This window comes from Diceros bicornis, chromosome X (assembly GCF_020826845.1).
Source record: "Diceros bicornis minor isolate mBicDic1 chromosome X, mDicBic1.mat.cur, whole genome shotgun sequence".
Taxonomy (NCBI): Eukaryota; Metazoa; Chordata; class Mammalia; order Perissodactyla; family Rhinocerotidae; genus Diceros; species Diceros bicornis.
Window position 1 is genome coordinate 16,548,566 of NC_080781.1, and position 25,969 is coordinate 16,574,534.

Genomic DNA, 25,969 nt, shown 5'->3' on the forward strand with positions numbered 1-25,969 from the left:
TGGAGAAGGGGGGATGTGGAGGAGAAGGGGGGATGTGAAGGAGAAGGGGGGATGTGGAGGAGAAGGGGGGATGTGGAGGAGAAGGGATGTGGGCAAGGAGAAGGGGTACAGACAGGGATGGGAGAGGAGGGGTGGAGAATAGAGAGGGTGAGGGAGAGGGGGTGAGAAAGAGAGAGAAAGAAAGAAAGAGGGGCGGGGGAAAGGGGCAGATGAGAGGGGCTGCAGGGAAGAGAAGGGGAGAGAGCAGGAGGGATGGAGGGTCAGGAGAGGGTGGGTGCAGGGAGAGGTGTGGGGGGAGAGAGGAGGGAGAGAGGGCGCATGAGGGAAGAGGAAGTTAGGGGAAAGAATGAGTGAGGGGTAAAGAGAAGGTGTAGGAGGGGTGGGGAAGGGAGAAGGTGGGGGAGCAGGGGTGAGAGAGAGGGTACAGGGACAAAGAGAGAGTGGGGGGAGAAGGTGGGAGGAGAGAGGGTAGGATGAGAGGTGGTGGGGGTGAAGGGCAGAGGACAGGAGGCTGGGAGAGGGGGATGGGGGAGTGAGGGATGAGAGAGAGGATGAGGGAGAGAAGGCCGGAGGCTGAGGAGAGGCAGAGAGCCAGACTTTAGAGCAACAGTCCCCTGCCCCCTTTTCCCTACATCTCTCCGCCTCAGCGGTTAACTTGCCAGGCGGCTGTTTTTCACAATGTCTTCATCTCTTCCTCCATTTAAAAACCCACAGGTTCCCTAAAAGAGCCAGACAGTGTCACAGCCATACCCCGCCCCCACTGCATGCTATCACCAACCCATCCATGTGCCCCTGAAGTCACATCCACACTTTTTAAGTGCTGCCAACTCAAAAGGAGAAATCGAGTTCAGTTACACAATTCAGGGTCTCAAAGGGCAAAAATAACACCGTTACTCACTCCGAAGCACAACTGTGCACAACTGTGCCTGGCGCAGCCAGGAGCCCTTCCTGGGGATGGGTGGGTGCTTGTGAAAGGGACTCTGAGGATGAATGGAACACCCTCAAAGGCTCTAGCACCACTTCACACCAATTGTCCCTTTGTCAAGAGAAAGCCATGAAAAATGGGCACAGGCACTTCCAGGTATTCTGGCTTACAGCTTTCCAGCATCCTCAATTATAGGCCTGCCCCAAGAGTGGCCCCCCAGGCACCCTCATCTTACCTTCACTGTTCCTGGGGGCAGGGCTTCGTTCTGGTCATCACTGTGTTCCAGCACCTAGCATACACCTGGCACTGAGTAGGCCCTTCTTAAACATTTCCACAGGACTGGAACTAGGCACGTCCCTCCCCTCACAGACATGGGCACGGAGCAGCCACCTGTGTATCTCTAGGAAGCGACATCAACTCCAGTGGGCTCAGTCTCGCTAACGGGAATTTGGTCCTGGGCTCGAATCAGGTCACTCTTAACAAGTGGTTGGAACTGTGGCACATGCCCTGTGAATGAGCTGCACAGAGAGAAGAAAGGGGACAGGTTGGGCCGGCCCCGTGGCTTAGCAGTTAAGTGTGCGCACTCTGCTGCTGGCAGCCCAGGTTCGGATCCTGGGCGCGCACCGATGCACCGCTTCTCCGGCCATGCTGAGGCTGCGTCCCACATACAGCAACTAGAAGGATGTGCAGCTATGACATACAACTATCTACTGGGGCTTTGTGGGGGAAAATAAATAAATAAAACTTTAAAAAAAAAAAGAAAGGGGACAGGTTTTTCAGATTAGCAGGCTCTGCTTGGTTTCCTCACTGGAAGCAAGTCCTTACTACACACACAACATGAAAGTGGGAAGACACTTCCTAACACATAAGAAGTGAGGTCTAGAGCAGTTAAGATCCAGGACAAAGTTTCTACCAGCTAAGAACCCAGATCAGCTGAGACTCAGGAGTACACAGCAGAATCTCCTGGAGAACTCTTCCAAAATATACCTGTCCCTCCACCACAATTGGATGGGGAGGACCCAGGCACAGAGTGCTAATGCACATCCCCAGGGAAAAAAACACCAGCTAGATAGTTCTCCCAGCATCAACTAATCATGAGGTAAAGTGGAAGGGAAAAAATAACAGAGATACCATCTGCTGGTATATGCATGAAAGCTCCCTGGGAGAATTCATGAGAAATAAAACATCACAGCCCATAGGGAGGGTCACTGGATAGCTGGAGGACTGGGATGGGAAGATAACTTTTCACCGTAAGCACTTTGCACCTTTTGAATTTTGAATCATGTGGAGGTATAAACTATTCTACAAACTAACTTTGACAAATAATTTAAGAGCCAGCCCTGATGGCCTAGTGGTTAAAGTTCGGCACGCTCACTGCTTTGGCAGCCCGGGTTCAGCTCCAGGGCACGGAACCACACCACCCGTCTGTCAGTTGCCATGCTGTGGTGGTGGCTCACATAGAAGAACTACAAGGACCTACAACTAGAATATACAACTATGTACTGGGGCTTTGGGGAGGAAAAAAAAAAAGAGAGGAAGATAGGCAAAAGATGTTAGCTCAGGGCAAATCTTTCCCAGCAAAAAAATAAAAATAAAATAAATAATTGAAACATTTCTCCAGCAAGCAGCTGTAGTCTCTATGCCCAACAAACAGATGAACATTGTGAACTGCTTCCCCTTTCCAATATTTTCCTCAGTTGGTGACACCCCTAACCTCATTCTCCCCTCCCAACCCCCCAAAGCTAATTACTTCTGTTCATTTCTTTCCTGATAGTCAAAGGTAGCAATTAAGCTAACAAATCACCATCAAATAACAAACTTACTTTGCCCAACCTGCTCTAGGTGTCATGGATGAGCTCCTTGACAGAATATGTGTGGGCTGACACCTCTGTTTTCCATCTAATATTTTATTGAGAACAAAAGGACAGTGAGAAATCACTGGTTTAGTGGTGAAAACTGTCCCATTTTGTTCAAGTTGTGAAGAGGTTTTTTATTTTTTATTTTTTTAATGATCAAAATAGGAGAAAGGCAAAGCCCATTTATGAAGCCATTCATGTCAAATGAATTTCCGCCAGAAGCTAGCATGTAAAACACTCAAGCAGAAGGTAGCATCCAGACAGTCTGGTGAAGAAGATGGAGATCCATGAAGAAGGTGGCTAAAGCGAGGGGAGAGCAAAGCCAGGAAGGCCTTTTCCAGTTCTCACCCAAAACAAGATTTAAGCACCTCCTTCTAGCTCCAGGCACAAAAATGAGAACTAGCTGGAATAATTAGAGAGGACACTAAGCTAATTAAAGACTTTTCACATAGGGAGTGGGTGTGTGATGGATAAAACTGGTGCATCCCCAGAGGACCAGACCTAGAACAGGGCCCCAAGTCTTCCAAGTCTAGAATAGTCCAGAAAAATCTGGCAAAAACACAAGGGCTGGTGTTTGCATACTGACTAGTAAAAAGGTGAAGTTTAAGGAGATAGTAATTCAAACTGTCTTGACATGTTGTACTTGGGTGCGTAACTTAAATTTGTTATGCAAAATGAAATGAGCAATTAATGAACAGTTAAATATTTATAGTATTGAATCCAAGACACTGAGGAAGAAACAGCAGCATGAGTTGAATAGCACTTCATCTTGCCACTCTGTCACCTCCACTTGGGGACAGAGCAGCTTCCTGCGGTGGCCTCACCACTTCCCTGGTCACTGGCAGAAAAGCCTTTACTGGGCTTTTCTTGCCAACTGAATACAGTTCAGCAAGGATAAATATCACAGGAATTTTTGTTATTCGTGTTTTTTGTTCCTGAGCCTAACCATAAGCACAGTTTATCACTGAGGTAAGGTCCATGAGTTACATTTTGCTTTAAGTATCCCCTACTGAAAACTATAGAACTGTCTGTAAGATATTTATCCATAAAATCACAATCGAGTTGAAGACCAAGTGCTCCTAATCAACCAGGATGCCAGCGTACCTGTGCCCTCTGAAGGAGTTTCAGCAAAGAAACGTGCAACTCCATCCTCCCTTTATGAGTGAATTCGAGTCTTCACCGTGACGTTGCAGCATTTGCTCCCATGATCGAAATATTCTTAATGGACCTGAGTAACTGCCTAGGAAGTTACCCAAGCAACTAATTCACAATACTTCAGGATGTAGGAGGAAATTCAAAATTCCTCCACAGGATGAAAGGGATGTAACCAAAGGAGGTGCCTGGAAGGACAGGGCAAAAATGAGGTACCTCCCAAAGGAAACATCAGCCCAAAACATTAAAAAACAACAAAAGCATACTTGCTCTTTTCCTCTATTCATTTGGAATCTTCCACTGGGATCCTGGGGCTTCTACCAAGTGTTCTCCAAAATGGTTGGGCCATCCAGGAAGCCCCAGGGGACACAGATTCTGATCTTCAAGTTAGAAATTTACCAGGAAGGGGTGACGAAAGTTTTCAAAATAGATAGTGGTGCTGGTTGCACAACACTGTGGATGTCCTTAATGCCACTAAATTGTGCACTTAAAAATGGTTAAAATGGCTAATTTTATTATACCTATTTTATCATAATTTTAAAAATTAATGATGTAATATACCAAAAACCATTGAATTGCACACTTTAGATGGGTGAATTGTATGATATGTGAATTATATCTCAATAAAACTGTTTTAAAAAAATTTACCCGGGAAAAAGGCTGTAGAAAGAGCCTCACCGGGGGACACAGGAGTCTGACATTTACTGAGCATCTATATGAGGTGCTGGTTCTCTCACAGTGAAAGGGAGTTGGCTTCTGCAGCCAGGGGACCGTGTCACTTTGCCTGTCTGAGTCTCAGTTTCATCATCTGATGGTGTGTGCCATGTGCCAAGGACCTTTCGAGCTCTTCAGCTGCAGGGACCGATGTGTGAGTGGCAGAGGACCCACCACCTGTCCCCGGGCACATAAGCACATCCCACTAGGAAGGCAAAACCTCAAGGGAGCCCAACACGGGAGAAATAAGTTCAACAACTTCGTGACCCAGGTGTTGACAGGAGAGGCAAGAGCTGTGTTAAGACGCTTTCTACTCAAAGAACAAAATGGGGAAAGAGCGTCAGAGTCCTGCTCTCAGGTGACTTCTTGGTTCATTTGTAAAACAAAGGCTGTGGCCACAGAGGAAAACCTTATGTTCCCCAGTGGTTGAAGAGGAAGAAAGGACAGTGGTCCGACCATCTGTGGAGCCCTCAGAGCAGGCTTCCTGACATTCCAGGCCGGATAACTGCTGTGGGGGCTGTCCTGCACACTGTAGGATGTATAGCAGTGTCCCTGGCCTCTGCCCACCAGATGCCAGTAAACTGCCCTCCCCCAACCAGCTGTGACAACCAAGTGTCTCCAGACATTGCCAAATGTCCCCCTGGGGGGCAGAATCACTCCCCGTTGAGAACCACTGCCAGAGAGAATTTTCTATCTTGAACTGGCAGTTCTTTGTTGAAGCCACGTGACATGTGTGGCGTTACCCTTCTCATCCACTGCAGTGCTGGCCACCGTGAACTGTCAGCAAACAGACCCTGTCAGCATGCTCTGCCTGGGGGATTTTACAGAAGTGCACACACACTGCTGGCAGCCAATAGCCTCGGAGAATTTTAAGTAGTAACCATACTTGGGTGAAAGGGTTACTCATTCATTCATTCATTAACATATGGCACTTTCTATATGCCAGGCAATGAGCCAGGCCAGTGTAGTTGGGGACACCAGTCAGAGATGAACAGACTTAATACAAGATGAAGTGTTGTACAGCAACCTTTGGAGTAGGCCTCAAAAGATGAACGAGGGGTGTAGTAGGCTGAATAATAGCCCCCCAAAGATGTCCATGTCCTAATCCCCAGAACCTGTGAATATGTTACCTTCCATGGCAAAAGGGACTTGGCAGATGTGATTAAGTTAAGGATCTTGAGATGGGGAGGGTATCCTGGATTATCCAGATGGGCCCAATATAACACAACCGTCCTTAGAAAAGGAAGGCAGGAGGGTCAGAGTAAGAGAGAAGGAGATATGAGGACAGAAGCAGAGGCTAGAGTGATGCAGCCACAAGCCAAGGAATGCGGGGCCATCTCTAGAAGCTGCAAAAGGCAAGGAAATGGATTTTCCCCTAGAACCTCCAGAGAGAACACAGCCCTACCAACACCTTGATATCAACCCAATAAAACCCATTTTGGACCTCTGATCTCCAGAAGTGTAAGATTACAAATTTATGTTGTTTTAAGCCACTGGGTTTTTAGTAACTTATTACAGCAGCAAGAGGAAACTAATACAGGGAGACTACGAGGCAGAGAACAGAGTGAAATCCATTCCCCATCAAGCGAACTATGTGGGAAAGGCTCAGAGACCTGGGGGATCATGGATCAAAAAAAGGCACGGGGTGGCTACCAAGCTTCACAAAGGCTTTGCTAAGGCATTGAGGATCTAAGGCAGCTGAAGAAGGGTAGAGACAAGGGGTTAATTCCAGAAACATTTGGGGCTTGACCGTACATTGGAAGGGGCTGAGAGAGGGGAGAGGGGAAGGAAGAAGAGGCAAGGTGAACAGCAGAATACCTACGGAAGTGACTGGAAAGGTGGTAATACCCTCAAGGAAATGGGGACTAAAAGAGTCAGGCAGGTATCATGGAGGAGAAATGCTGAGCTCAGTTTACAACATGCTCTGTTTGAGGTGTGTCTAATACACACCTGAGGGAAGTTAGCTAGAAGGTGAGGAATAATAATTAACTCAACCAATATTAATTTTAGGCTTACCATGTGCCAGGCACAGGGACACAATGACCAAACCAATGCAGTTCCTGCCCTCCTTAAATGTGGAAGAGAGAAGTTGAAGAGTCAGTATCAGTGATATGCTATGAGAGAGACTTGACTGGCCATTGCTGCCTGGGAAGATGGAAGGGACCATGAGCCAAGGAATGTGGGCAGACTCTGAAAGCTGGGAAAAGCAAGAAAAGGGATTCTCCCCTGGAGTCTCCAGAAGGAATGCAACCCTGCTGACATCTTGATCTTAGCCCAGTGAGACCTGTGTTGGACTTCTGATCTCTAGAACTTTAAGATAATAAACCTGTGGTGTTTTTAGGCACCAACTGTGTGGTAATTTGCTACAGCAGCAATTAGAAACTAATACAGGTACCAGGTATAGAAAATCATGAACAGGGGCCGGCCTCGTGGCATAGCAGTTAAATGCGCGCGCTCCGCTGCTGGCGCCCCGGGTTCGGATCCCGGGCACGCACTGACGCACAGCTTGTCAGGCCATGCTGTGGCGGTGTCCCACATAAAGTGGAGGAAGATAGGCACGGATGTTAGCTCAGGGCCAGTCTTCCTCAGCAAAAGAAAAAAAAAAGGAGGATTGGCATGGATGTTAGCTCAGGGCTGATCTTCCTCAAAAAAAACAAAAATCATGACCAAATATCGAAAATCCTAATCATGTTAACAATGTATTCTTAATGTCCCTTCTAAGGAGAATGGAGGGAAAAGATGGGTGAAGGGACAGACCTGTGTGATACTCTGGTAAAAGTCCAGGTGACGAACACTGCAATGGGCTGGCTAGTGTCATTAACGTCCCGGTGTTGGAGGTCTGGCTCGGACTGGATTCATGGAAGAGTCAACACTGTACTGTTCCAGTAACTCCATGAGAGGTTTGTTTCGAACTAAGAGCATCTTCTCCTTCTCTAAGGAGTCACTTCATGTGTCACTTCTAATAGCATCTTATTTTATGACCAGAGTGCCCGTGTACTCTTCAGTGACCCATACACTCTGGACCTCAGCTTTCTCATCTGCAAGGCAAGGAGGTTCTACACTTGACCTTGACCATGCATCAGAACCACCAGGATGGCTCGTTAATACACAGATTGCTGGGCTCCACCCCCAGAGTTCCTGATTCAGTAGGTCAGAGTTGGGGCCAGAGAATTTGTATCTCTAATGGGATCCCAGGGGAGGCTGATGCTGCGGGTCTCTCACATCATATCACACTCTGAGAACCACTGTACAGAATTAGAGACTCTCCTCTCACACCGAAAAGATTCTAGTATTCTCCTGCCCTGCATCTTTCCCATTAAGAGCTGCCCGGACTTCTTGGTTCTTAGCAGTCTGCTCTGTGTTACTCTGAATCTCTTCCCTTGGTATAGCATTTCAGTTGTCCATTCTGCCTAATGTTGAACAACAGTCCCCAGACTAGAGCTGGCCGTATTAAGGAAGTAGCGACAGAATATACCTAGAAAGCCAATCTCCTCCCCGACCCCACCTCCTATTCCCTGCCCCCACTCATCACTTAGCTAACTCGGAGACAGAGAAGCAGCTCCTGCCATCTGGGATCCGGCTGGGCACTCTCCTGCTGAACACAGACAATTCCCCAGAACACCAACATCAGACAAGGCCACTCTGTGATGAGGATGGGACAAGACAAAGACAAGACCACTCCATAATCATGTCTGAACTTGGAGAACACGTGAACCTTGTGCAAACCACAAACGTCACCAAACACCCCCCAGTCCTGGCTGAGATGAGTGACTGCTGCTTCTTTACCAACCACAGCCTCTGTCTAGTCTTCCCTGCTTCTCAAGGAGATTTACTGAGACACCCAATCACGGAGTTCCCCCTGCTTTCCGACGGCATCCAATCCAGAGCAACGCCCGGCTACCTTAAATGCTCCCCAAGGGGCACCGCCACAGGCCCCAGTCCTCCGTGTGGTCCTTTCTGACACCCACTTGCTGCGATGCCCACTGTTCCCCAGAGTGTGCATTCTCCCTCGCTGCAAGAAGAAACAGGCTTGTTCCACTCCAGGGGTGTTCCTGGGGGCTGTGGCTGGAGGGTGGTGACGACTCAACTTTCAGATTTCAGCTTACACACAGTCTCCTCAAAGACATTGTCCTTACGCCTCTCCAGCCAAAGTCAGATTCCTCCTCTCTCATCTCCTTCCAGGAGACCTACCATGGCTTATAATTACATATTGTCATGAGTACTGCATTCAAGTCTACCTTTTCCACCAGACTGAGAAGCCCAAGTCGGCAGGGCCATGTGTGTTGTGCGCCTGTTCCTAGCACAATGCCTGGCTTTACAAAGCAGGAGGTGAATAAATATTGGATGGATGGATGAATGGATGGATGGACAGACAAATGGATGAATATTGACCATTGTATGCGATCTACTTTAAAACAATTAGAAATACAAGAGTTGATGAGAGAATGTCGGTAATGCAAGAACTGAAGGGGTTAGAGAAGAAATAACCAAGGTCTGTGAACTAGGACACAGGCAAGGTTTTGCCTGGGCTGTGGTGGAGAGAAGGGGGCCAAGTAAAGGTCATGAACCACACAGGAGGAGTCTTGTCTTCCATTTCTAACTTGAGACTGGGTGTGGAGGCCAACACATTATATTCATTTTCGCTTTAGTTTAGCATAAAGCAGTCTAACACCAAAACAATACATTGCTAAAAACAGTTCAAACTTGGTTGTTACTCTGGAATTCTTTAAACAGAAATCATTTGATGGGCTTGTGAATCCTTCACTACTCACAGATTTGGGTCATAATAATATTTGTGCAATTGTAATGACAAGAGGGTTTCCTGGTATATGGCACTGTAGGCATCTCCCTGCAAGCTCAGAGGGCACATTCTGAGCGGGCTTTTGTAAGAGGCCATTTCACAACGAGCTGGCTTCACTTCAGAGTTAGGGATTTGATGCTTTTCAGCTACTTTTCAGACCAAAGACCATATAATACAGTTTTATTGTGTTATCCATCAACAGAAAAATCATGAGGCCAGGTATGAATGCAAGCATATGGAATTGATAAACTTGATGAATCTTCTGAAAACTAAAGAGCCTTGAGGGATTGGGGAAGGGTGGGGTGTACCTGTGTGTACACATACCCACTTCAGAAACAGCAGTGTTAGGTGGCTCCATGGGAAGACATACAGAATCAATCATTAAATACCTATACTTCACATATACATGACTGAAGGTGCTTTAGAAAAAAGCAGGGGATCTTTAGCCACAAACTACTACAAGTATCTTAAATCTCACTATAAACATTTTAATGAATTAAATGACAGTATTCATTTTAATCTTATCACCTCTAAGTATCAAGACCTGAAATAAATGAAAATCCCTTTCTGCACCCCCCTCTCTTTTGTAATGGTTACAGTAAAAAAGATTAAGCTTGAAAGGACTATAAACTGCAGAAGCACTCTCTAATTTTCTTAGGAGGTTCTGGATAATGAAAACAATTCAGACTTGAATGATAAACAGATCTGTTTCTTCTTTAATGGGACTCGGTCCTCTTCCCACTAAGATATAGAAAGCACGGTCCAGTCAGGCGAGAAGACATTTGGATCCAACTTCTTTTTGTGTGCAAGCCTCTGGTGACCCACTCAAAACGAAAAGTGATCAAAACAACATTTTTGGTTACCTCAGGAGAAACCAATCTGTTACTAAAGTGATGGGTGAACTAAAGCATCGTATTAGGTGCCAAAGAAAAACAAGAGTGCAAGCTAAGTGTTTTGTCTTCCACAGAGTAGGAGGTTCTCATACCCCCTAATTCATTCATTCATTCATTCAATAAATATTTATTTAGGGCCTGTTCCGTGCCAGGCACCAAAGAAAACAGTGCTGAGCAAAACAGTGTGACACAGCGCTGTCCCTATGGTCATGGAGCTTACAGTAGGGGAGATCGATGTTAAATTCAAATAAATCTGTAATACTGCTGTAGAAAAGAAAAGGTGCTATAAGAGAAGGAGTAACAGAGAGAAACTAATTTAGACTGGGGGTGGTGTGGGGATCAAAGAAGGGCACCTAGAAAAAAGTGACATTGAAGCTGAGAGGCCATCAGACCCCTACCACTTTAGAGGCAGAAAAACGTTTTGGCAAATGACCACAAATGGGATTTTAACTTTGCCTGTCCACAACTGACTGGGTTAAACCACCCCTTTTCCAGGGCATCTTTCTTCATGAGCACCCTATCTCATGAGCTCGCCTATCACTGTCTGACTCGACTACTCAGATCCTATTACCTGAGCACAAAAAGGTCTCACTATGTTATGATTTATTATAATCTAGAGCTTTCCTATGCGTGGCCTAGAAATACCCAAAAATAATCTGCCAGAGACATGAAAAACAGAGACGGCTGCCAGCAGGAATATTACCTGGGAGGGCCAAGCGTTTAATAGCCCAGGCAATCACAAATCCTTTGCCCAATAAAGTGCCAAGTCCTCTGGGCAAAGCGGTTCCAACACTCCGGGTGTATACTAGATGGGACCCAGGGGGCCTAACGGTTAGTTGCCTACTTGCAACTGATGTTTGATCAGTAAATCGAGGACTGGATCACCGTTTCCAGTCCCCCGACCCTGCAGACTTAGAGGATCTGAGAAGTGGCCTTTGAGCATCACGGAGCGGAGAGCTCGCCAGGCTGGAGGAAGGGAGGCGGCAGAGAGAGGGTCAGGGTCGGGAGGAAGAGGGGTGCCAAGCGAGGCGCATCAGGCGCTCAGGACCCGAGGACGACACGCCAGGCCGGGTACTGGGGCGTTTCCCGCCCCCCCACCACGTCAGCCCCTAGCAAAGGCAACCCTGCCCCCGGCCGCCCCGAGACCCCGAGATTCCGGCTTCCCCGCGGCGGGGCCAGGTGGGCACCGCGAGCCCGGCGCAGGGCCGGAACCCACCAGCCCCCGGTACCCGCTTCCTCAGCGCAGAGGAGGGCGCGCTGGGGCGAGAAAATAGCCAAGACAAAACTCTCCCCGCCCACCCGAAAATGCAACCACACCCCCTTGCATCCCTGAGCCCGAGCCGCCCCGGCCGGCCCCCGCGATCCTCCGCCCAGGCCCCCGCGGGGTTCCCGTCCACGCGGCGCGGGCTCGGCAGGGACGCGGGCGCGAGTGGGAGTGAATGGGGGTGCGCGAGGCAGGCAGAGTGCCCAACGCGCTGTCACCCGCCGGGGCCCTGCCCCCGGGGCGCGCTCCTCAGCTCCGCGGTCCCGGGACAGGCGCGCCGCCCCAGGCGGCGGTGGGCACCCAGGCGCCGGGGCGCGGGCGGACCCCACTCACCCATTGGCGTCGAGCCGGGCCGGGCCGCCGAGGCAGCGTGAAAGTTGGCGGAGGCGGGCGCGGGGGTTGGGGCGCCGGGATCGGGGCGCGGGGGTCGGGGCGCCGGGATCGGGGTGCGGGAGTCGGGACGCGGCGGCTTCCTCCTCAGTAGTGGCGGCCGCGGCGGCTCAGCGCCGCCCGCTGCTGCCTTTGCTGCTGCTGCTGCCGCTGCTGCCCCGGGGCGACTCCTGCTGCTGCTGCTGCATCGCGGCCCGCTGCGCCCGGCTGCGCCGGGTTTCCTGCTCCCCGCGAGTGGAAATTGCGAAAAAAAAAAAAAGCGCCGCCCAGCCCAGCTCCAGGCAGCCGCGGCCGCGCCGCCCGCTCTCCCCTCCTCCTCGCCGCCGCCGCGATGCTCCTGCGGCTCCGCCTGCCGGGGACGCGCGGCCGCCGGGGCGGGGGGCGGGGCCTGCGAGGGGCGGGGCCTGCGAGGGGCGGGGCTGGCCCCCGGGTCGTGCCTGCGGCTGCCGGACTCCGGTGCCCCGCTCACCGCCTGCTGGGGAGGGACCCAGCTCCGCGAGGCCGCTCTCCACCCGCGGCGGCTCAGCTAACGCCCCGGGAAATGCCGCGAGACTCCTCGAGACCGGAGGAGGGGGGTGGGCCTGTGGGGGAGGGAGGTGTCCGAGTGGAGGGACACGTGCGAAAGAAGGTGGAAGTAGCCGACCCCCAGGGTGCGACGAGGGTGGGAGGACGGGCTGGGGGAGGTGAGACCATGGGCAGGTGAGGGGCCAAACACCTGCTGAAGGTGATGGCAGGGGACCCCGGGGAGTCGAGGCAACCCAGAATAAAGCTTTACAGAGGGGGCTGTTGGGAAGGAAGGAGAAGGGGTCCCTATGGAGGGAGAGAAATGCTCTCTGTCCCCTCAGGGCAGCGTGAGACCGGCAGGCCAGGTGCGAGTTCTGCAGATAGGAGGTGGTGGAATGGAGATGGGGAAAGACAGAAGGGCCCCGCGGGGCTGGTGGGGCGCATCGCTCCACACCTACCCTCGCAGGGACCTCTAACCTGCACCCGCGTGCCTGGGCCAGGTGAGGTTTGGTTGCTCAGCAATGTTCCCAGGCTCTGATGTTCCCAGGAATCCACTGAGGCAAAGCCTGGCTCCCTCCCCAACAGGCATCATTGTGCCATATTGACCCCTAGACCTGGGCAGCCGACCCTTGGGTGGGCGCTAAAATGAAAACAGGGAATTCGTGGGAATTCACGGGTAACTCACAAGCTTCTTTTGGGGTCTATTCACCACCACACCTTTTGCCATAGATACTTTGCCAGCCACCACATTCATTTACCGTCCTGTTATTTCCTTTTCCCTTTCCACCATCTGGTGGTAGGAAGAGATAGTGAAATAAATGGGAGACGTTCAGGAAGAGAGAAAATAAGACAATAAAGAAATTAAATCAATGGCCCCTGAAAAATAGAGAAGGCTGGTGGTTAGTGGACCCACAGGTGACAAAAGCTGACCCCCTACCCAATATAGGGTGTCTTCATACCTCACCTATGATATTGGGGCAACTCTTCTAAATTGGTTACATCCTGGAATTTCTGCAGAAAGATGTTCTTATACCTGTTTCATTAGTTTTAAAAAAACTCTCAAAGTGAGGATTTACAAACAAGAGATCAGTAGCATCATCTTTCTAAATCCGTATGTGTCAAAGCAATCTAAACAGAAGACTAATCAAGGGCCAGAAGACTCATCCACACAGCTGCTGAGCAAGTAGTACAGTCGTCCCTCGGTATCTGCGGGGGATTGGTTCCAGGATCCCCAGCGGATATGAAAATCCACGGATGCTCAAGTCCCTTAGTGGCCCTCTGTATCTGTGGATGTGGAACCCGCAGATACTGAGGGCCGACTATAGTGACATCAGTGGCAGGCTCCTACAGAGGGATTAAAGAACATGGAAATTAAGAATCTGAAGTGTTGAAGGCACAGATGAATACGAAATTAGACCTGCTCCAGGCACCATGGCGCCTCACTCATTACATGCCTTGGCATATCAGAGCGATGAGGCCTTGTGATAGGATCTTAGAGTTGGCAAACACTGAAACTCATAGAGCCTCCCTAAGGCCCACTGTTACTGAGACTTTTTTTCTTGAACCCCACTCAGAAGAACTGGTCTGGGGTCTGCCCAATTCCAGGGGTGATTCTCTTTGCTAAAGCCAGGGTCGCTGGGCCATCTTGTCCCTTTCTCGAAGAAATTCAAACCCCTGAAAGTGACTGGGCGTGTTTCAACACGAAAATAGCTGAGCTGGACTTGTGGACTAGCATCTCAGTGCTGAGGTTTCTTGGCTAACTGTCCCATGCATTCTCAGAGCAATGGGTCCAAAGTCTTTGAACATCGTTGATTATACCCACCATGGCTGGAGTTACCTGGACTTTCCAGAGGCCAATACACCTAAACCAGCAAACTGGCGGCTGAACTCTGTAGGGCCCAAAAAAAAAAATCAGCAGCTTGTCTTATCTCCTGCTTAATCTTACTCATCTCTCTGTCCTACACTGGGAAGACAGTCTTCTTGTTTACTTTTTTCCCAGCTTCCCACAGTGAAGACAGACGACCTGAACTTGTGCGTCTTCTTTTGGCTCTGGTCTATTTCAGGGCGTACCTTTTCCTTCTTGAATCGGAGTACTGTGTCCCTGCTCCTGGATCTGGGTATGCTCTTGCATGGACAAATTTGTCATTTTATCACAAAAGAGACTGATGGCGAGACAACATTTTTGAAAATTCCTGAGCTGTACCCTAATTTTAATGCCTTAAGTAAACTAAGTTGTATCAGTTCTACTCAACACTAGAGACTTTTTTCATTTTAAGTTGCTCTAAATTACAGGAATGGACATTCTTCTCCCCGCCGCTTACTGTGTGGTTCTTCTGAATTGTTCCTATCGTCCTTTTCTTCTTCCTTTGACAAACTTGTGCTGACCAGCACAAGGGAAGTTGATATCAAGACTCAAATCCAGCTGCTGACAAGAATAGATACAGAATTCCTCATCCCACCTCCCACTTACAAGAGTATGTTTTAACAGAAGAGTTGGTGCAATGTTTCAAATTATGTGAATTCATCTCATGAATATTGCTAGAGAAATACGGTTGTATTTAATACCACATCTCTGTCCCACTGATTTCCCGTTTCTACCAGAATAGATAATGCATTTTGGGAATGGAGAGTAGCTGAGCTGTCCCACTTAAAATGATGTCACATGACTTAAAAGGCCCCACTGTGTTGCTCAGTGGCAGTAACATTTTGAATGCAAATTGGAGGCGGTTGAGCCTCTGCCTGTAGCACTTGCAGCCTGTCATGCTTGCTCTCTCTGAGTACTCGGACTTGATATCTGTAATTTGCATGTAATGAATGATACTTTGCTTTGATAACCTTTAATATCATCTTTACATTAATATAAATTACATGCAGAGTGCTTTACAAAAGACAGTCATTATCTGGTGCTTCTGATGAGCTTTATGGAGAAATGTGAAAACCTCGTGGTGCCAGAAAGCAAGGAAGTGCTCAGCAAAAATGACGGGGCAAGTCAAAAAGGCACAGGAGCCATCCTGAGAGAGCTCCCAAAGGCCACAGCTGGAACAATCCAAGCAACAAAAGAAATAACGATCTATCAGATTATAACCCAAAGAATAAAATTCATATCTTATAAGTCCATATGGATATCAATAAATGACTACATAATAAGTCAGGAAGAGGGGACAAGTCTTCCTTACAGAGGAATTCTAGTTAATAAATATAGAAGAAATAAGGGAGGGGCCGCCCGGTGGCGCCAGCGGTTAAGTGCGCGCGCTCCGCTGCAGCAACCTGGAGTTTGCCAGTTTGGATCCCGGGCGCGCACCGACGCGCTGCTTGGAAAGCCACGCTGTGGCGGCGTCCCATATAAAGTGGAGGAAGATGGGCACAGATGTGAGCCCAGGGCCAGTCTTCCTCAGCAAAAAGAGGAGGATTGGCAGATGTTAGCACAGGGCTGATCTCCTCACAAAATAAATAAATAAATAAATAATAAATAAAATTAGAAAAAATAAAAAGTAAAAAAAAAAAATGAGAGGAAAGAGAAAATCACCATGAGAACACCACAGTAATAATTAACGCAGGCACAATCCACCTCAAATTCTCAAATTAGCAGGTCCAAGTTTAAGGAGAGACCCTGGCAGACAGAGAGCACTTCAACCAGGTGCTCAGGGCTCCGTACTAACAGTCCTGAGGCGGGCTTTTCCCTCCTTCCTTTGCGAGGTGTACACTGGGTTAAAGGGAATTTGTCCAGATCAGATCAAAAGTCATCGCAATAACATCTTGCTCTATTATGCTTGACCTGGCTTGGTAAGCACTCTTGGGGTGACCCACTCACTTCCCCTTTTTTCTTTTTCAGGAACTCCTGTGCAACACATCCAAGAGAACTGGTTTTAACAGCTCCAAGGAGATGAAAACTAATCAGATCAGAGATCATTTATAAGACAGCGAAACTGTGACTATCTTTACAAGATTTGTAGGAAAGGATTGCTTTGTAAAGGAAAACACAAAGGAAGTAACTAGAAGGTGAAATGTGCTGTCCCATAAGGCTATAAAACTGGAATAGGGAGTTCTTGTTTAAAAATCCAAAGAATGCCTGAGTAAGTGACTTCAAAGTTGGTCACGGGAACTTGCATCTAAAACAAACAAAAAGAGCCTCAGTGTATAGAGGAACTTGCCGAGAACATTTTTCCATCCTTTTTCACGGCACTGCTTTGTCTGAGAAAATAGTAAATTGGGAGAACAGTCCTAGGAGATTAAAAAGAAATCTGGTTTCTACTATCTTCTACCCACTCTACCTGGCCCCCTCCCTCCTAAAATTACAAGGGGTCATGTGTAAGGAAGGGCATTTTCACAACTAAAAAAGTGAATCAAATGATATCCTAAAAAAGTTCCAAAAGCACTGGATGTTAATTTAAGATATGTGTGAAATATGCATTGTAATAAATATTAACAACTTTAAATAGAATAATTGGCGTTCAGCATAAGAATTGGCCTGACAGGCCAATTTTTTAAAACGGGAGCTGATTAATGATAGGGGGCTTTTGATCTTGTCAGTAATGAAGATTTAAAAGTAGGACTTGCCTTGCAAGAGTGATTTCTCTTTTTCCCTGACCTTTCAGAAGAAGTTAAGCTCAGAGGCCCCATCACAGACTAGGGTTCCATTGGAGCTGGGTCTCCAGGATGCACAAATGTTTGCCAGCGTTCCAAACAGAGAGAAGAATACACAAGAATGCTCAGAGTCTGGAGAATAGATGATGTTGCAAGGGGATGTGGAAGGGACGGGAGTGCGGCCAAACGTCCAATTCAAAGTGGTCTCCGTGCCAGCCCCGGTGTGAACAGGACCCTGCAGGCAATGGTTAGGAGCACAGGTTTCTAAGCAGACCCGTTTTAGGAAGATAACTGGCGAGTCTGCGGAAGCAGGATCGAAGGAGGGAGAGCCTGCAAGTGGAAAGCCATGGGCAGGCTGGAGATATTAAAGGCGAGAAATATGATGGCATTGACACAGGCAAAGAGGAGCGGTCACATCCTAGAGTCATTACTGAACTACATTTGACATATCTGCTGAGGCAGCGGATTTGGGGAAACGTTAGGGAGCACAGATGGAGGATTTGAAAGAAATATTTTGTTAGCTGGCTTGGAAGCTGAGTAGATGGAGAGATCAACGAAGTGGAGAAGGAAGTTGTTGGGGTGGGGAGGAGATAAGTTCAAATTTGAATCTTATTAAGAGTAAATACAAAAGAGAAGGAAGTAGTGACACATGTACAACATGGATGATCCTTGAAAACATGATGCTCAGTGTAAGAAGCCAGATAGAAAAGGACACGTATCGTATGATTCCGTCTACATGGAACGTCCAGGACAGGCAAATCTATAGAGACAGAAAGTAGATTAGGGGCTGGGAGAGGGGGCTGGAGAAATTGGGGAGTGACTGCTAATGGGTACAGAGTTTCTTTTGGGGGTGACAAAAATGTTTTAAAATTGATTTTGGTGATAGTTGCACAACTCTATGAATATACTAAAAAACCATTGGATTATACACTTTAAAATGGATGAATTGTATGGTATGTGAATTATAGCTCAACAAAGGCTGTTATACTGTATATGAAAAGGAAATGATATAATGGGTACAGAGTTTCAGTTTGGGAAGAGGAAAAAGTTCTGGAGATGGATGGAACAATGTGAATGTACTTAATGTACTTAAATATACTTAATTTTACCATTGTAAACTTGACAGTGGTAAATTTTATGTTACGTATATTTATCGCAATAAAAAAAAGAGTGACTACATTTGTGACAGGTGGGTAACATGAGGCCCGATGGGGAGGTCTTCCTACTCCAATAGCAGCCCCGCACTGCTTCCCAAACAGGACATCAGTATTGTAATAACTGCTACCCCATCATCCTCAATGTCACCTCTTCTGGGTTCAAAGAAACCACATCCGGTGGCCTGGGCTGAGGGTGATTAGCCACAGCCGCCACCACCCGCCCCCCCACCAGGTCGAGAAGCCCTCACTGCACACAGCCAACCCCAGACGAGTCCTCAAGGGCCAGAGGCCACTTAATTGAAAAGTCTCTGAACCAGGCGCTCACTTAATAAGACAGGGCGCAACTCTTTCCCAGCACGACTTCTTATTAAATAGAGTCGGTCAAATCAAGTTCCTCTCCTCAAAAATAATTACAGGTCAGCCAGAGGCAAAAGTGGGAAGTAAGTGAAGCTCATCTTTGTTTGGCTTTGATTCGCCTGTTGAAGTCTTCTTTCCTGGACCACAGCGGTTCTTAAAGTGTGGTTCCCAGACCAGCAGCAGCCCATGGGGACTCGTTAGTGATGCACACGGTGGACCCCACCCCAGACCTTCTGAACCAGGAGCTGTGGGGGTGGGCCGCACTGGTCCACGTTGGAGCCAGCCCTCCTGAGGCTTCTGAGGCAGCTCGAGCATGAGAATCTCGGCAGCTCCCTGGAGCCCAGAGGACCGGTCTGGACATCTGATGGACTGGTCTATCCTTAGTAATGAAAGAGAGCTCATGGGAGCTACCAGTGACACAAACCTTGGAGCTGGTAAAGCTGATTCAGTGGTTATTCTCGTTACAAAAGCAATACCTGCTCATTATTTTTTTTAATTTTTAAATAAAACAAAGATATAGTATAGAAGGTAAGAATCTTCCATAACCTCGCAATTATCAATTATTGCAGCGATAATTGATACTCACTGTTAACTTCTGATGGACTATTCCTCTAGACATTTTTTAAATTGTAACAATACTAAGATATATGATGATTTCCACATAGTATAATTTCAATTTTTTTTTGTTTTGAGCTGGTAACTACTCTTCAGTGCTCTAATGATGGAAACTGAGAAACTTGGGGAGGAAGAACTTTTTTTCTTGGAGGAGTCCCAAATCACCTTTTCTTTTCCTCAGAAATTCCATTGTGAAATATTAAACTTGTCTGGAACAGAACTTTTTGAGAACGTATTTCATAACCTTCTGGGAAGAAATGAGAATTTCTGATAAAAATGCTTATGGAATTCTCTGATATTCTTTAAGGAGAGTAAGTTCTTTTCGGAGAAACTAGCTACCTCCCCACCCACCCATCCTCTCAGCCAACCTCGGGTCAGAAGTCTAGTGATGTTTAGCCTGACATTCTTTTCCCTCATGTCCAGTCTAACAATGATCATCTAGCCATTCGCCTCCCAGAAAATATCCTGACCAAGAGAGAACCTTGAAAGGAAACTTTGACATGTGTTCATAATTAAATTTTCTGAAAAGTGTTATATATACATGTCTTTCCTGACTGTAAACAACACAAGTAGCCCATCAGATAGGGACCAGACCTTTTCTCAGTGCCCAGATAAAGGAGCAGAAAGGTTCAAACTTACATAAAAATACAGTGTGTCACCTATCTTTTGAAAATCTCTCTGGGCAGTGAGGATGATCTTAAGATAATAATCGCTGCCATTTATGGAGGAGCAGGGAGCTACAATAACTCTTTTTTTTTTAAAGATTTTATTTATTTATTTTTCCCCCCAAAGCCCCAGCAGATTGTTGTATGTCATAGCTGCACATCCTTCCAGCTGGTGCACGTGGGACGCGGCCTCAGCATGGCCGGAGAAGCGGTGCGGCGGTGCGCGCCCGGGATCCGAACCCGGGCCGCCAGCAGCGGATCGCGCGCACCTAACCACTAAGCCATGGGGCCGGCCCTACAATAACTCTTTTATCCTCTTTTAAATTCTCACAACAACAGAGTAAGGTAAATGTTGCTATCCTCATTTTATAAGTAGGGAGGCTCATGTTCAGACGCCGTGCCCTGCATCCTTAGCAGGAGAGAGAGGCAGGCCTGGGAAGGTAAACTCAGCTGTGTCTATCAGACATTAGAAACTATGAAACATTAGAAACTACAGAATCATCTGAAATGGAACAAAACAACCCAATTTTTTCATGGTTTAGAATTCCTATTCAATGGTCTTAATATAAAATTTAAGTGGATCCTTGTGAGTGTTTTGCTTGGTATGAAATTTGTATACATATAAAATGCTCGTGACATGACACTGAGGGATAAAACACAGAATACACATTTACATGTCCCCTATGCTCACAATTGCCTTTAACTCAGAAAATACGTTAAAAACTTTGGAAGCAAATATTCCAAAAGCTTAAAAGGTCATCTTGGAGTCATGTGGCTGTAGTCGATCCTCGCCTTCTATCTTCTGAGCCAGCAGAGGACGGGGGCGCAGCTGCTGGCCTGGGGATGGACAAGTCAGTCTTCCCTCGGTACCAGCTGCATGCAATCTTGGGAAGTTTCTGATCCTCTCTGTGCCTAAGGTTTCCATCTGTAAAATGGGTTGGCAGGAGGTGATAATGGGCTAATGCTTGTAAAATGCTTAGGATGGTATCTGGCACTGTTCCAGATTTTCTTTAATGAGCATAATTTTAATAACAAAAAAAGTTGCTTTTAAAGGTTGCTAACCTTTGTTATTTCATATTTTCCTTATTTGAATATCTTAGAATAAATAATGACTATAATTAAACAAATAAACATTTAAAAATTATTATTGCAAGACTTTAAATTGAGCATCTAATTTGACAATTTGTAGCAAAGTCTTTTCTTTTTTTTCACTAAGGAAAAGTCGCCCTGAGCTAACATCTGTTGCCAGTCTTCCTCTATTTTTTATGTGGGTCACCACTACAGCATGGCCACTGACAAGTGGTGTAGGTCTGCGCCCAGGAACCGAACCGCGGGCTGCCAAAGTGGAACGTGCCGAACTTAACCACTAGGCCATGAGGCCGGCCCGTAGCAAAGTTTTAAGAAATACACACTTCCGGTTAATCCACACAACCAGCACACTGGCTACCTGTGTTACCATCTCTGGCTCTCAATTCCCGATAAAATGATGATAAAGGAATAAAGAGGGAATCCACCCACAAGGACAAGGGGAACAGGAGACGAAACATCACAGGACTAGGCATTTCAAGGCATTGTTGGGGTTCAAACAGCAGCCCAGGAGAGATAACAGGCTTAGCAGGAAGCCACCAAATAAGGGTCTGCAGCAGGCCCCGGGAAGGGAGCACCTTGGCCAAGCAAATTCCAGGTGAGGTTCATGGCTGCAATCAGGGAGACAGTGTCGTCTTCTGTACACTGAATGGCTGGACCCTTGGTCCCCTCCTTACCCTGATCCACCAGACGTTAAACCCAAGAGGATCCAGTTCCTGGAACCCTAGTGACCAAGCCTGGCCATCCTCCCTGCCTGCCCTCCCTGCCAGGGGCAGGGGATGGGAGGCTCCTTCTCCAGAAAAACTGAAGGAGCCTAGAGGAAAGATCCCCAGATGTGGATGTGGGAGAAACTGAAACCAAACATTAGTCCCCTGGAGGTTGTGGGAACCAGACACGTGGACAGATGAGATCTGCAGCAGCTTCCCATGGAGCTTTTGAGAACACTTCCCCGCAGTAAACTGGGGCGATTGGTGGGACCTTCTCCGAGAGTCTTGAGAATTGCTGCAGCTTCTATGCCAGCTTTGGGGCTTTGGGCCAAGGCATTGAGTGTCAGCTCCTCTGACCTTTTGGGCAGTGTCCCTGACCTCTGTCCTCACCACCCTCTCCAGCTCTTCCAACCCTCACGTAAGCCCCTAATTCTACACTCAACCTTTCATACCTGAAACATGTGGAGTGGCTTCTGTTTTCCTGACTGGACCTGGCCTGATACAGCCTGTGCAGGAAGTCTTCCTTTTCCATCCTTGGCCCCCCTCCAGCCTGCTCCGCACGCTGGCAGTGTGGACGGCTTTGTGTCAAGTTCATTCAGTGGACAGCACCAGCAGAGATGGACAGTGGGAGGAGAGAGAAGTCAGGGTATATATTTCCCTCACGCCCTCCCTGCCATGTCACCGATTGGCTGTATCCTTGTACTGAAGACCACAACTCCCGTCGGCTGCCCCTTTCCGTGGGGAGACCCTCGCAGAGTTCCAAACACGACTCCCTCCTTTTGCCCTTTGGGCTTAGGTAGTAAAAGCTCTCCATTATTGCTTCCCATGGCATACTGATCTATTCTTTGCTGCTTACTCTAAACCCTGCCCACATCTTCATAAATAATCCCTTATAAACCCTTCTCAATGGCCCAGTTTAAGTGTATCATCTGTTTCCTGCCAGGCCCCAACTGACACACTGCTCCATCACCCTTCACCAGAGGCCCCGCCGGGCTCACGGGATGGCCAAAAGGCTTTTAGGTGCCTCGATGTTCAATATCAACAGTCAATGATCACCAGACATTTGAGGAACATATCCAATGTGAAGGAAAGTGACAAAAAAGGAACTAAGAACAAAAGAAGAATTCAGCATCAACAACCAAAACACTAAAAGATTCTCAGAATGTCAAAAGAAGATATTGCATCCATGAAAAAAGGACAAGATATGAATAAAAATATAGAGGGGGGAGGGGTAACGGAAAGGGAGGAGGGAGGAAGAGGAGAAGTTCTTACAACCAAAGAATATGAAAGATCTTGGAAATTTGAAATATGATAGCCTGGGCCGGCCCCGTGGCTTAGTGGTTGGGTGCATGCGCTCCGCTGCTGGCGGCCCGGGTTCGGATCCCGGGCGCGCACCGACGCACCGCTTCTCCGGCCACGCTGAGGCCGCGTCCCACAGACAGCAACTAGAAGGATGTGCAGCTATGACATACAACTATCTACTGGGGCTTTGGGGGGAAAATAAATAAAATCTTTAAAAAAAATAGAAATATGATAGCCAAAATTTTTAAAGCTGAATAAAAGAGTTGTCATATAAGTCAAGGAAATCTCCCTGGAGGTGGAATAAAAGACAATGAGATGGAAAATAGAACAGAAAAGATAGGAAATATAAGGATCATTCCAGAATGTCTGATATAGGCAGTCCAGAAAAAAAAGTAAACAAAGAAATGGAAAGACTGGTATTACCAAATTAATGATACAAGGAAATGTCCCTAAACTGAAGGACAATTGTCTCCATATGGAAAGGGCCCACCAAGTGTCCAGGACAATGAATGAAAAAAGATTCACACCAAGGCATATTATCATGAAATTCAGAGCACCAGTGATAAATCCTAAAAGCTTCCAGAGAGAACAAGCAAGTTGCATAACAAAGGATTGGGAATCAGAACAGTATTAGACTTCTCAATAAGGTCTCTAGAAATTGGAAGGTAATAGAGCAATACCTTCAAAATTCTGAGAGTAAACAATCCTCAACCCAGAAGTCTACAATGAACCAAACCATTAGTCAAATATGAAAGTGGAAGAATGACATTTTCAGTCATATAAGGACTTCAAGTGCACGTACTCTTTCTTCAGAAATGTCAGGAGGATGTGCTCCAGCAAAAGAAAGGAGTACACTAAGAAAGTGGAAGACACAAGACCCAGGAAGCAAAGGATGCCATACAAGAGAGCAGTGAGAGGAAAATCCCTGGATGACTCTGTTTAGCAGGACCAAAGGGCAATCAGTCCACCTTGAATAGCATGGCAAGCTCTAAGAGGGAGGTCTGATTTAACTGAGTATGTGGAACATGTTATCAATAAGCTTTGGCAGATTTGGTGGAGGATATGCTAGGCAGAATAATGGCCCCCCAAAGATGCCCACGTTCTAATCTCCAGAACCTGTGAATATGTTAGATTATATGGAAAAGAGGAATTAAGGTTGCGGGTAGAATTAAGGTTGCTGATCAGCCAACTTTGGGATGGGGAGATTGTCCTGGATTATCCAGGAGGGCCCAATGTAATCATAAAAGTCCTTAAATATGGAACAGGTAGGCAGAAAAGAGTCAATGTCAGAGTGAGGCAGCCTGGGAAAGACGTGACTGGCCATTACTGGCTTGGAAGATGGAAGGGTCCAGGAGCCAAGGAATGCAGGCAACCTCTCAAAGCTGGAAAAGACAAGGAAATGGATTCTCCCCCTAGAGCTTCCAGAAGGAATGCATCCCTGCCAACACCTTGATTTTAGCCCAGTAAGACCCATTTGGACTTCTGGCCTCATTACAGCAGCTATAGGACACTAGTACAGAGGATTTGAATGAGTGCCTTAAAACCAAGCAAATAAAAAAATCAAGACAGTCATTAACATCAGGAAAAACAATAAGTTGCAAAAAAAAAAAAAGGAAACAATCTCTAGTATAACCTATATGGTTCATCAAAAAACAATGTTTATGTGGTCATATAGTGTAAAGCAATTAATAATGATTAACAAAAAAATGACAATAATATATTGGGAGACTTTGGGGTTGGAAGTTGGGGGAAGGTAATGTAGGAAAGCTAAATCTTCATCTATTATAAGAGAAACTCAATAGATAGTGCCTAAAATTAATAAATCGAGAAATAGCAGTACAGGCATATTATTTAGAAAAGAGGAGGTAAATCTAGAAGAAATAGATATGAGTTGAAAGTGGTTCCCCTTGGGGAGTGGAACTGAAGAATGCAAGGGGGTAGAGCAGGGGACCACTGCATAGGGAGATAAGCCTTATTTAGGGCAATCGTTTAAACTATATGTGCACCGGTTTCCTGTTGCTGCTGTAACAGATTACCACAAATTTAGTGGCTTAAAACAATATAAATTTATTGTCTTACAGTTCTGGAGGTCAGAAGTCCAAATGGGTCTCACAGGGCTGAAATCAAGATGTCGGCAGAGCTGAACTCCCTCCAGAGGCTCTAGGGGAGAATCCATTTTCTTGCCTTTTCCAGCTTCCAGATGTCACTGACTAACTGCCCCGAGTAACCCAAAGGAGGTTTCAAAAGCACTTAACTGTTTCTCAAAGTCGTTTTTTAGTTATGTTAAGAGATGCAATCACCAACCTCCCTGAACCTGTCCAAACCCCACTGCAAGAGTGACGTCTGTGCATATGGGCCAAGAAGTGTCCAAAAGTTACCTTTGCTTCATTTTAATGTTAAGGTCTCTGCCCCAGGAGGAGCTTAAGCCTTATTAGCATAACATGCAGTGTATGTGAAAACATGTTTTCAACCTACGCCTGTGCAAGCTCATACCCACCGCTACATGTAATGACAAAACTTCTCTTTTGAATATTCATTCCCCATCTGAAATAAAAGGCCCCTGCTTTCCCTTGCTAGGGAAAAGGAACCATAGCTTTGGAAGTGATTCCCCGTGGCCTCCTTATTTGCTGCAAATAAAATTTACTTTGTGTGACAACTACTTCTGGCGAAGGCTTTGATTTCAACTCACCAAGAGGTGAACTCACGTTGGTTCGGTAACACAGAGACTAGAAGCTATTGGCATTCCTGAGTTCATGGCCCTTTTCCAGTCAGCAATCACATCACTCTGAACTCTGCTTCCATCCTCACATCTCCTTCTGCGTCTCTCTCGTCTCCTAGTTTCCTTAATAAGGACCCTTGAGATTATATTGGGCCCACCTGGATAATCCAGAACACTCTCCCTATCTCCAGATCATTAACTTAATCACATCTGCAAAATTCCTTTTGCAGGTAAGGTAAGGTAACATAGTTGCAGGCTCCAGGGATTAGGACATGGAC

General features: G+C 47.0%; 1 protein-coding gene across 1 annotated transcript in view; it reads right to left on the reverse strand.

Annotated features, from left to right (window-relative positions):
• Positions 1-12,302, reverse strand: part of SH3KBP1 (SH3 domain containing kinase binding protein 1) — a 337,148-nt gene extending 324,846 nt beyond the window's left edge. Inside the window, exon 1 of the mRNA XM_058535538.1 lies at positions 11,939-12,302. Within this exon, the coding sequence (XP_058391521.1) occupies positions 11,939-11,942 (4 nt within the window). The 5' untranslated portion in view covers positions 11,943-12,302. The remainder of the gene's footprint in view (positions 1-11,938) is intronic.
• Positions 12,303-25,969: the final 13,667 nt, after the last annotated feature.